A 13,306-nucleotide genomic window follows, 5' to 3' on the forward strand; every position below is an offset into this window, starting at 1 on the left:
CAACAGGAGAGCCCTAAAATTGACAAAAAGTACCTAATTTTATCTTTATGAAATAACGAAACTTTTTGACAAATCAGGTAAACCCTTTTTCAAAGTAATTTAAATTGGATATCTATATGTCGGCTGAACGGGTAAACCCATTTTCATACTCTACTTATATTTTCGTGGCAAATTTTTTTTTTTTAATTTGAAGGGAACATTCTCCAAGTTTGACATAGATTTTTAGATCTAAATTCAATCCAGTAGATAGTAATATCCAAACTAAGACCCGCAGGTCGCGAGTCATATCCGGCTAGTAATATATATATATATATATATATATATATATATATATATATATATATGAAAGATAGAAAAACTGTAAGTTAGTTGATACTTTTCCGGAATCAAGTTTCTAGATAACTGGAGTCTATTTATAACTGAAGTAATCATTCCTGTTCTTACAAAGCATTTCACTATCATTTACACACTCAAGTAGGAAAGCATCATTGACCAAATCAAGTATTCATTGAGTCAACAGTCATGACACACTGAGATGCAATTGTCGCTGTGGGAAACATACGGCACACTATCATGTCTACGACACACTACCATGTCTACAATACACTAACATGTGTATGACACATTGCCAAGTATGCCATAAACTGCCATGTATATGGCACTGCAATGCATATGACACACTGCAATATATATGACACACATCACCATGTACATGATGCCAAACAATATATATGACACTTCGACCTATATGATACACGTTGCCAGGAATAAGGCCCACTGCAAAGCATTTGACACATTGTAACGTGTACGACACACTGCGAGGCATTAGACACTCTGTGATTTAAACATATACGATACACTGACATGTATATGACCCATACAAAAGTGAACAGACTAAATCTTCATATATCTCTGTCTAGTATTCCTTCTTTCTGATAGGGGAGATTACTCGGCAACATTTGGACCAACCAAACGTCTTTTCCATTGTTCACCTAAACTGATAGCTTTTCCTTTATACTGAAAGTGAAGACTGATTTCATTTACCAATAAAAACTTATTACACTCTAAAACATTTCAAATGTATAAAAAGAAATCCTGACCACCACAGTGCATCTGTTTTCAAACACCCACAAAGGCTGAATTTCTTCAACAAAATAAAAACAACAAAACTTGTCATTAATTGTGATGCTTTAGCACCTTGCACTGTATAGTGACCCATTCACATATAAGGTGTAATGATTACTCTTGAGTAAATTAAAGTAAATCCTTCTGGTCACATGAATCTTGTACACACTGACCATAAAAAACAGCACACTCTCTATTTTTAACCCTAATTCAGACTTAAGGTCTTTAAGATTTTAATATAATCTGAAAGGGAGGATCTTCAGGATGAAAAACAAATCATATTTTAACTTGGACATAGAGGTACAGAATTAATAACACTTATTATTCACAAGGCATGGAAATCTTTATAATTTTTTTTTTAGAAAAAAAAAAAAAACCAGCCCCTAATTCTAAGTGGTTTCTAAAAAGAAGCAGTCCTACTTTAATGTACAAAAGTGATAGCGTAATGAATAGCTTTTATAGAGCGCAACTTTCTTGCTATAAGCAACTTTCATGCTTTTAGCATGCTCAGAGCACTATGGTCCAATCTCATTTGTGACACAATGGAGGGGGGGGGGGATATCTGGGAGAAGTTTTTTCATCCTGTCTTTAGTCCCTTAGTAAATCCAACTCTGCTTTTTCAGGTGTCGAACCTCAAGCCCCTTTATAGGTAGCTCAAGCGGATTTAGCCTCTCTGCCATAGAATCTGAGCTTATATCAGTAAACGATTCAAATGTTCACTTTACTTCCCAGGTTTCAGTTACCTACTATGCAAAAGTTCATGAATATTCATTAAAAAAAACATGAAAAAAAAAAAATGTTGATACTTACGTAAAGAGAGTTAAACAAATTGAGTTACAAAATCTAGGAAGATGATAAAAAGTCCAGCAGGTCACTAGACTGACCAGGACCTTCAGAAGGAAGCTGACTGAAATTCTCTGAAACTATCACTTGAGACTCAAAATTGATCTCTAAAGGTTCAATGTTAAGTGGTTGGTCTGGTACAACATTAGACAAAAAGTCGAATGGATTTGTACTTGGAGATCTAACAGGTATCAGAGTTTGAAAATTCTCAAAAGGATTTGTGCTGGGGGAGCGCTGTGGTGTAAGTGTTTGAAAATCCTCAAACGGATTAGTACTCGGAGGTCGTTGTGGTGTAATGTTCTGGAATTCCTCAAAGGGATTTACACTAGGCGGCCGATTGGGTATACTTTGAAATTCCTCAAAAGGATTAGTACTTGGAGGTCGGTCTGGTAGATTATTTTGAAGCTCATCAAAGGGATTTGTGCTTGGTGGTCTTTCTGTTAAAATATTTTGAAATCCCTGATTAAGATCAACAGAAGCTGAGCAATCCACTGGAGGCAATGAAGATTTTTCCAAAGATTCTGGTCTTCCTTCAATCACTCTGTTAGCTGAAGAATTACAATTATCTCCAGTAATGCTCACACTGGGGACTGAAAACTCTAATGGAGTTGATGGAAATTGGTCAAAATGTCCAAAAGAGAGTGATATATCTTTTTCATCCTCTACAAAACAATGAGAAAGTTCGTCATCTGTTAGTATTGAAGGTACAGGATGACCAGCAGTATTGGGACCAAAGGTAGACAATGGCTCATTGGAAGATGCACCTTGGCTTTTATTTACTTCATCCGAAACAGGAAAAGGATGGAGGTCTGAAGGCAAATTCACAGCAGATTCCTCTATATTGTTTTTTTTTGACGGAACTTCAACACAGTTTTCTGAGCAGAGCTGCAAAAAGTTGCTATCCTCGAATTTTTCACATACTTTTTGTCCCTCTTCATAAGATGCAGCAGTTTTGATATCTATAGCAACCAATTTAGCTGACTGATCAATCTCAACTGTAAGTATTTCTTCAGAGTCTAACTCTGTAAACCTCTTTATCAATGGGGTGACCTCAAGTGTTACTGTAGAAAGGCCAGGATCTTCAGAAGAAATGTTTTGGTGATTAGAAAGGTTTGTCCAAATTGTCTGTTCATTGCCAACAAACTCACAAACTGAACTTTTATGCTGACTTAGTGGTAAGAAACATTTTACACAACGATTTTCTGGTGTCCCAGGATCATCATCACAAGAATCTGAGGTAATACTTGAAATATTATCACATTTAAGCTTTTCACACACATCAACATTGTTGTTTTCAATTGGACAGCCCAGAGAAAAGCTCTCTGGAAAAGTTGCCCAGTTCTCTTCCTGTGGTTCACTTACTGCATCACCAAAGAAAGAAACAGATGATTCATTTTGTTGGATGTACAGCAGCTGAGATACACTGGGGGAATCATCACCCGCAGAAGTTCCTGGGAATCTTGGGCCAGTTGAGAGTTTCGGTGATGTGGAAGGTGTTAAAGTTGGTGGAATGAGAACCCTTCTAGGGGAAACAGGAATCTGACCATCCTCGCTCACAACCAAAGCAGATTTTGTGCGGCTGAAGAGTATCTCTTCTGTAAACTCAAAGCAAACTTCATCTGAATCTTTTCTTTTAGCACTTTGAAGTTTGGGTGTTTTTGGCTTTAGTGTGAACTCATCACAAGGCAGAGTTATTTTTAGTTTGTCTGGAATGAGAGAAGGGGGTGCAGGGGAGAGCTCAGGAGAGCTGATATTTGCATATTCATCAAGGGTAACAACACTAATCGGAGTATGACTGCGAGGACGAGCAATGGGTGATGTGGTCACTCTCAACCTTTCAATGCGTCTTTCATAAGCTTTACGTTTAGAAGGGGAAAGAATCTGACTAGGGTCAATATTTTCAGGGAACAGGTGAGTATCTTTATCAAAGCAATGTTCATCTAAGTTTCCATCTACATCCGTATAGTCTAAGTGGCCAATGGAAGGACGGGAGGCTTGAAACTTAAAAGTTGTTTCATTACACGAGCCTGAGCTAGAGGAAGAGTCAGAATCTTGCTTTTTTATAGGAATGGTTACTCTTCCGATTGTTCCTTGTCGACTCAAGCCGCTGGTGAATGAAGGTTTCTCATCCTGCTTCTCAGCATCTTTCTGCTTACTAGAAGATGGAGATTCACTCTTCTGCGGCAGAGAATCGGGTCGATGTGATTCAGATCTCTCAAGAGAATCAGATCCAGAAGCCGCTAGATTACTCTCATTTTTATTTTCTACATTCTCACTCTGATTGCTGGCTCCCTGCTTCTCCTTTGCGGCATCAGATTCCTTTCCTCCTTTCTCCTCCCCACCCGCCTGAGACAGGCCCTTTTTAGAATTGTTAGCCCCTATGTTTCCAGTTGACTTTAAACGTCCATCATGAAGTGATGCTTCCTGTGATTTGGTGTTCAGCAGCTGCACACTAGATGAAGAATTGTCACTGCTTTTGAATGTTGTACTTTGTGTACCATCAGAGTTGACATCTTCATCACCAAGATCAATAGTATCAAAAGTTGCAAGAGGAGCTCTCAGTATTTCTTCTCTTCTAACTATTCTATGTTTAATGTTGAAGACTCTGTGCATAGCCAAATTTCAAGTTCTTGTGTCTGAAAAGTACAAGAATTATAATATGAAAAGATAAACAATAGGCCAGTATATACACACACAATACAATATGTTCATTGTTTAAAAAGAAATATAAATGCAAGACTACACTACCAATAGAGATGTTCTGTTCAATCCTGGTGTAGACTAGTGTAGAGGTACAACATGCTTTTCAACAGATGCACTTGATATGGTACCTATACTGCATCCCAAAAAGTTTTCTTTTTTTGGGGAGCTTAAATGTCAATGAGGACGGTATTTCCCCCACCCTCCCGAAATGTTTAAAAAGCCTGCTCAGTGACCAGTTCGCCTCAGTTGGCATAGTGAAGAAAAAGTGGCAGTTATGGATTCCAAAAGAGACAGCTGGAGATCTTACACTTTAGACCAAAAGAATGATACCGTTCAAGAGGGTTAAAATAGAAATGAAATCAGCCACCAGCAAACAATGGATTGGATTAAGAAAAGATGTGCCGTCACAGCTAGATTTCTCGTGCCCATGTGAAATACAGTACTCCTCCTTAATCTTCAGACTTGAAGACAAAAATGATTATTATTAAATAAGCCATTTACAAAAACTTTTAGAATTACAAAAAGGTCTCAAATCAATTAGAAGGCATTTTATAAATACTAATGGCATTTAAAGATCTTAGAGTTAGATTTTAATGTTTATGTAAGTCTTGACTATAATATAATATTATTGTATGAAGCGATAAATAAAAAATATAGAGATAATTTTGCTTAAAATTTGAAATAAAATATAATATACAGTGTACCCAATTCAAAAACAATTCAAGAAGAAAAACAAAATAATATATATCTAGATTTCTAATAATATCAATAAATTATTTATTTTTTTTTTACATAGAATGGTAAGAGCTAGATTCTAGACAGATCTAGTAGCAATTCTTTAGTCACTGTCAATTTAAAGTTCATTTTGTTTCTAAAAATAGGAATGACATTTTTCAAACAAATTTTTTCAAATAAAATGGCACTCAGCTGTTTTTATCTGCTATTTTTAATCCAATCAGAATCTAAATGTACTTTTATTTATATTAATAAAATCTAGAAAAAAAATGTATAGGTTTATATCTACAATGTACATCTAAAGATTTATAGATATATGTAGACTCTAATCTATATCATTAATATAGATCTAGTCTAGATACAAAATCTATATAGATCTATTACATAAAATTGATAAAGATCTCTGTGTGATTGTATTTTACTGTTGTGTTGATTAAGTTGATAAGATTTGATTGCAAAGTAATTTTACAATATGAAAATGTGTATAGATTGAGATCTATATTTTACTAGGATTCTAGATTAGATATCTCTAGAAGTAGGCTATAATACTATATCTAGGAATGTGGGTAATTGTGATATTTTAATCTAGATCTAGTTGTTTTTTTTAAATTAGAAGTCTATCTATTAGATCTATGGAATTTATGCAAGTTGTGTAGTTCTCTTGATCTTTTTACGATTTAATATCTAGATCTAGACTCTACTCTAGTCACTCTACTAGACTCTAGAGTTAAAGTAGGCTGTTATTTAAATAAGTACTCTAGTGTCTCTAGTCTAGACTCAGTCAAAGTGACGTCAAAGAAAAGTTAGAAATAGAATCTAGACTAGATTTACTTCAGTCCAGTGACTAGATCTATATTCTAAATCTATTTTTACCAATATTATTTATTGTCCGCATTAAAAAAGGTCAACTTTTCTAGACTATTTAAATTTAGACCTATTTATTAGTCTATAGAAGAGTCTATACAACAGCTTACTTTGAGCTCAAAGCTCTGCTTTACATCCATTTCGTTCTTGGAGAGTCAAGACGACCGCTTCATTGATTTATTGACATTTTCTCGCAGACAAAAACTTACCACAAACACATCAGCGCGAGGGACACAATCCAAACTCTAGACTGCACTAAGACACTGCGAGTCGCCGCAGAGAGATGGAATCAGTATTGATCGCAAATCGAGGAGGCAGCTATTTCTGCTGTTTCTTTTTTAACGTCGTCGCCATTTCTGTTTACGGAAGTAACGCACACGCATAGCCCATGACGCAGTATGTAAATTTCTTGGAGACCACCGTGACCAATGTAAACTAATGGCTGACGCTACTGAGTTCTTGATTCTTATTCTAGATCGAATGTAGAATATAGATCTATCTAGATCCAAAAAATCATTTCCTAGTTGGAAATCTAGATCTAGTTATGGCTTATAAGGTTAGTTATGGGGCCTTAAAATTATATAAATGTATAATACCAATAACTCTAGATAATCTAGATTTAGATCTATAATCTAAATCTAATTTTTTCTAAGTCAATCTAAGACTACATCTATTATCTATAGACTATTACTATTAGTAGTATAGAGTTAGTAGATTTTATAAGTTAAGTAAGACGTCTATAATAATAATGATCATAATGTATAGATCTAGTCATAGTCTATAAATAGTATAACTCAATTAACTGGAATCCAAGATGTCTGATCATTTTAGTAGAGTCTAGAGTAGACTCTAGTAGATCTAGATCTATTCTATTTGTAGTCTATATTAGCAGGGCACTGAGAGTGAAAGATACATAGAATCTAGTATACATACTAGGCCTACATAGTAAAGACACATGATTATGATGATACTTATAGTATGATAGTATAGTCTAGTCATAGTTAGAGGCACATTTCTTATTCCACTACATCTAGAACTAATTTGCAGAATAGGCCTACTTGGCCTACCACTTCTTCCCTAGTGCCATTAGAGAATGGAATGGTTTAAGTAATTGATTAACATACATGATGGTATCGGAAGTTTTACCATGTTATCTGATTGTTTTTTGAAAACTTGAAATATACAATGGCCCACTGCCATATGTCCTGAATAAATTGTCAAAACCTGGCAGACTAAGAGCTAAGTATACACATAGTCTAGCTCTTACCTCTGCTCATTTAGTCATGCATATAGTATTTTAAAAAAGGAAATTATATAGACTTAAATGGAATAAGCATTTAATTTAATGTCAACTACCTTTCTGCTGATAGACTAAATTAAATTAAAGTACTGATGATTGATATATATATATTAGCAATCAGTGGGGAACAACAAAAATGTGGTAGAGCATGTTGACTATTCAAAATTCAGTCATGTACTTAAATTTGTAGTAGATCTAGATTAACAATAATAAATCTTTTCGATCACAAATATTTGTTACCAATTGTTTTGGTTTAGCACAATTTCATGCTTTTAGCTTTCTTAATACAATATATGGTTCTATCACCAGTTGGAGCCAATACATTAACCACTGTGCCATGGAATCGCTTATGAAAATAAAACATTTAATAAATAGTCATTTATTGTTAGTTTCAAACTTTTATCTCTGTCAAGTACTGTCAAGTATAATTTCTTTCCCTTGTTTGAGGTGCCAAACAAAATAATCTATTGCCAATATCAGGTTTTGCAAAGAATTCAATTAATATTATTTTTATGCTTACTATCCAAGATATAGCTTGAACTTTTAACTAAAATGATATCTTGTTAAATGACCAGGTTATTTAAAGTCAACTATATAAATGGCAAGCAAAAAAAGTGCACCAAAGGGCAAAAGATCCCCTTCTGGCAAAAAGGGGAAAAAAGAAGAGATTGAAGATCCAATCATCACATTTCTGAAGAAAACCACTGAAGATCTAAGGGAAGAAAATGCAACATTAAAAGCCAGTTTATCAACTTACCAGGAAAAGCTGCAAGTCATTACTCAACAAATTATTGATGTTAATTTTGATAACTATAAAGCACCACAGGACATTGCACTAGTAGACATACCACTAGCAGATATTTTAACAATAATAACCAATTTGACAATCACCCCTGGCAACAAGTTACATTCCTATGAGCTCCAGATAGAGGAGTTGGAAACAAGAGTCACACAGTTAAACAGTGAGCTTGCCAAGCTGATTAAACTCAAGTTAAAGCTAGAAAATGGACTGAAAGATATGGACAGGATGTACACTGTAGAAGATTTAAAGGTGCAAGCCAAACGTCTGTGGTATGATTGCTGTAAGTAATGATAATTTTTAAATTGTCATTTTGTTTATTGAGATTCTATTCTTAGCCACATATCTAGCACAGACTGAATTTGTTTTTTATCTATATATTTATTGTTATAGTAGTAATGCTGAAGTGGACAATTGTAGTTAAACCTTGTTTGGAACAATAATACATATCTTATTTTATCTTATCTTAAGAGTACTACCAACTTTCTTTACCTGCCTTATATTGAAGGCCCACATCATCCTCGAGGCTTACCCTTAAATTTGTTTTTGTGGACACTAGTTTACTTGACTTGAGAAATACTATCCCAACACGCCCACTTGAAGATGTAATGTTTTGGTTAATGGGCTTACGCCAGGCCTTCCAACTTATGAGAACGATTTGACAACATAAAAGGTTTACAAAAATCTGTATTTTTGCTGGTATTATCTCACAATGGCATACATAACTTTTGAAATAATAATGATACAATTACAATGTTTATGTGAATGTTTCTGTTGTTTTGTTTTTATATGTGGATAAAGTCCTTGCAATCACAACAAATTTCCATAAAGCAGTCTAAGTCTTAGATTGCATGGTACAATTATTGAATGTTTAGTATAACTTTAATAATGATATTCATGCAAAATTGAGAGGAGTAAATCACATTATTAATACACATCTTTATTACAATTTACTAAAATGCATTAAAATATTTGTAACAAATGCATGCTTAAACAATTTAATTCCTAATAAAAATAAAGACTAAACATTGATTTCTGAGTGACAATATTTTTGAAATATATATACTTTAACAGGTACCACCCATCTCTTTGTATCTCCTAGTGAAGGAAAGAATGATTACTATAATATGAATGGTACTTTAAGCCAAGGGAGAAACTTTAGTGAAGCTTCCACGAGAACTCAGTCAGCAGTCAGCCACCAATCTATTGACCTTTCTTCAGTGCCGGATGAAGTGGTTATCCCACCAATCTATTTGAATGTGTTGAAGCCCAAATCACGCAGCATTAACTTGATGCCAAGAGGCATTCAAAAGGAAAATTTAATTCCAGTGAGCACAAAGCTATTAATTAGTGTTTAATTTTAATATAAAAGAGAGGCTCGGTGGCTGAGTGGTAAAGCGCTTGGCCTCTAAACTGGGGGTCCTGGGTTTGAATCCTGGTGAAGACTGGTATTTTTATTTCGGGATCCTTAAGCGCCTCTGAGTCCACCCAGCTCTAATGTAATATATTAGTTGGGAAAAGTAAATGTGGTTGGTCATTGTGCTGGCCTTAGAAACAGATTACCTTTGCATCATCTGCCCTATAGATCTCAAGGTCTGAAAGTGTAACTTATCATCCTGTTAGCTTAGTACATGTTCCAACAAAATTAATTATGACTAAATGATTAACTAATTGGTTAATGTTTTGATTGATTTCTCTGTAAGCTTTTATTACAAAAAGAGCTACAATAATTTTAATTTTGCTCAGTTGTTTAAAATGACTCTATTTGAATCATGATATGTTGTTGTTTTTTTAGCCTGAAAAGAAATTGCCTGGAGAGACTCACATTTTTGACATGCATGAAGGTCTCAGAAGCATTATTATTAGAAACCTTAGCAAACGCAAAGGGAATGGTAATAGCCTTTTTTTTTGTATATTGCATTTTTATATCATGTTTTTTATGCTATAGCATGCTCAGTGTGCTCTGTTCTAGCGTGTTTTGTGGAAATTTGCGGAGTATCTGGTTTGGCGCTCAGAAAACACAACTCATTTCAAATCAAATCTCAAGGAAAAAAATTCCTGGTCGGCATCAAGTTTTGAGCTCAAACCACTCAGCCGCACATCTTAATAGTCATTGTTTTTGTTTTTAAAATGTCTCTAGTCCTTCATTACTTAGACCACCACTAAAATAAATACTAAAAAATTGCTGAATAAATACTTTTTCAAAACTTCTGGTTACTTTCAAACTATCACATAAAGTAGAAATTTTTTTAAAAGTTAGGGTTTTTTAAACTGACCCAGTTGCATTCATGCTAAGTAATACACTAAACTTTACTTAAAAATAAAGTGTAATATTTTTTGTCAAAGGTGTGCTGGTAAATTAATAAAGTTTGTATGTAGATCTCTTACTTAAGCACTGATGTGTCACAAACAAGAAACTAATGAACTTATTTAGCCTGTCTGACTCATAAATAAAAGAAGAAAGCCTTGATAAGTTGAGGGGGGATAAATGTGACAGTATTTCAACCCCTTTTATTGACACTCACAATATTTATTTCCTACGTCTTTAATTGTGTATACTATAAATAAAACAGGACCCCATCTTTTTTTTTTCTTCTAACTGTTGGTGCTGATATTGAAAAGATTCATGTCAACTTACATCAGAGTATTGCTGGAGTGGATGACCAGCAGTTCTACTGACCTCTGTTAGATCACTATACAGCACAACTTTTGGAAGTTGACCTTATGGCATTTGGCTTAAATGTCCAATCCAGCCAAGACATCTACTGCTTATAACAGTGTAGATGTGCTGGCACCATGACTAGTCCTTAACGGAGGGAAAGCAAAAGGAGAGGTCCTAAATTGCAGATGGTGAATGCACCAGAAGTAGGAAAAAAGGCTGCAGCATCTGATAATTACAAATGCCTATCCTATAACTGTGGATGAGTATAAAGGATTGGCCTTTTTAGCCACAAGAGAACTTGTAAGGGAAAAGATCATTTCTCAAGGGGTTAAATGTCATAGAATAGCATAATACTACTGGGCAATCTTAAGCAACTATCTCGTTAGAACAAAACATTTACATATTCTATTATTAAAATTAAATTAGCCTCACATTCTAAAATTTCTCTCATTATAAAATTTAAAACACTTTATGGTGTCCAAACTGCACTGTTGGTGTTGATCTTGGATATTACTCAAGCCTTTAAAATAAAAAAAAAACTGATAAGCCATCAAACTTTCTTATTTCTTAATATATTTTTCAGGTAATGATTGGCGTTTAATGGCGGCTCGAGTTGGGCTACCAGAAGACCTTGTACAACACTGGCTAGCTATGAGAGCTCCGAACGCCATGGCATTAGTCATGAAAGTGTGGGGTGATAGTGCGGGAGCAACAGTTCGAATGCTTCACAGACATTTATCTTCACCACAGATGAGGGAAGTTATTTTAGCCAAAATGCTATCAGATTTTTATGATGTAGAATAGACATTTTTTAAAATTACATTTGGTTTACACTATTTAAATTATCTGCCTTAAAACAAATTATAAAACCAAACTATATGAACAGCTTTATTTCCCTTTACAGGGCATTCAATGTTCTAGTGAATCAATTGTATACAATGTTAACTACAGTAAACAAAATGTTTTCAACTAAGATATTATTTAATATTTCCAAAGGCAGTTTTTATTTTAAATTGATGTTATTCAAATGTTAAAATCTGGTTTCTATTTGTATATCTCCATTGATGTACATAACATGTCCTTTTGGTTGTGAATGAAATTAATGCAGAACATTAATACCTCATTTTTTCAATATTTTAATAGTTCCATATTTAGCTGTTTCTTCAATGAGAACAATATGTTTCCATTCTCAAAATGTTTAATAAAAACTCAAAACTACATTTATTTACCATTAATTTTTAGTTATAAAAATTATTAAAGAAATAATAATAATGAGTACAACAGTAAGTTTCTAAGCAAACCTCCTTTAAACCGTAATGGATTAGAAAATTTTTATTTTTTAAAATTACAATTTGATTAACGCACTGTGTTTATATTCCTTGCACAAAATACTTTTTGTTTAAGTTAAAATCTTGACACAGTATTATAAGTTATAAAAATTACTTTGCATGAGATCTTGACATACTTTGTATTATATTATCTAATTATTTTGTTTTTATTTTGTTCTTTAATGCATATTTTAAATGAATTCTTCATTGAACTTGATTGTTAATTCACAGTCAAACTAATGTGTTGTATTGTTCAGGACCTAAATAGGATTGTAACTATTCATGTCATACACTGTTCAGATTATGTGAGTTCGACTTGAAGGCCTCTGTAAATGTACATGTATAAATGTGCATGTTAATGTATTTATTAAAACTCACTATTAGTCTACATTTTACTTTTACTTCACATTTTGAATGAGTTGTTACTAAGATTGTTACCTCAAAGAAATGAAACAATTCAGGTTCAATGTCTTGCAGTTTTGAATTTTTCAAGTAAAAAGTTGGAATGTTAAGTATGTTAACAGCCATTACTAAGGAAAAATTTAAGCAATTGTTCAGTATGCCAATCACGTGGTTTACTTGTATACAGAAAAACTAAACAAATTATAGAAGATATCCTTAAGAGCAGTTTTTCTTAGCTTTGAGTACATAATATTTAGAAATGTATGTAGTAAGTGAAATAATAGGCTACCCTATGAAAACAAAAAAGAATGAACAATGTTTTTGTATTACAATGAATTAAAAGGTGGAGGAGGATGATAAATGAAAGGTCTACTAAATTGTACTTAGAGATAAAAGTGAGAGCTGCTAAATTAAATCATTTCAATTTTGTTTTTTTTTACTCTGTGATATTTTAATTATTTACAATAAATTAAAGAAAATTATAATAAATGCATTTTTAATGTTGTTTGGTTTATTAGAAAGTTTAAATAATGATTTTTTTTTAA

General features: G+C 33.4%; 2 protein-coding genes across 3 annotated transcripts in view; one reads left to right on the top strand and one right to left on the bottom strand.

Annotated features, from left to right (window-relative positions):
• LOC106055933 (uncharacterized) overlaps positions 1–6,632 on the bottom strand; it is a 43,876-nt gene extending 37,244 nt beyond the window's left edge. The window contains exons 1-2 of one of the 2 annotated variants that reach the window (XM_056023147.1): positions 6,480–6,632; positions 1,936–4,604 (exon numbers count right to left, since the gene is read on the bottom strand). In XM_056023147.1, the coding sequence (XP_055879122.1) occupies positions 1,969–4,581 (2,613 nt within the window). In that variant the 5' untranslated portion in view covers positions 4,582–4,604; positions 6,480–6,632 and the 3' untranslated portion in view covers positions 1,936–1,968. Of the gene's footprint in view, positions 1–1,935; positions 4,605–6,380 lie in introns of both variants that reach the window. The other variant, XM_056023146.1, reaches the window with a different exon arrangement.
• Positions 6,633–6,677: 45 nt separating this feature from the next.
• LOC106055915 (uncharacterized) lies at positions 6,678–13,254 on the top strand. Its single transcript, XM_056023148.1, has 5 exons — positions 6,678–6,826; positions 8,146–8,652; positions 9,444–9,697; positions 10,165–10,261; positions 11,615–13,254. Exons 2-5 carry the CDS (start codon positions 8,169–8,171, stop codon positions 11,833–11,835), a joined length of 1,056 nt encoding a protein of 351 aa, XP_055879123.1. The 5' UTR covers positions 6,678–6,826; positions 8,146–8,168; the 3' UTR covers positions 11,836–13,254.
• Positions 13,255–13,306: the final 52 nt, after the last annotated feature.

Source organism: Biomphalaria glabrata, chromosome 3 (genome assembly GCF_947242115.1).
Source record: "Biomphalaria glabrata chromosome 3, xgBioGlab47.1, whole genome shotgun sequence".
NCBI lineage: Eukaryota > Metazoa > Mollusca > Gastropoda > Planorbidae > Biomphalaria > Biomphalaria glabrata.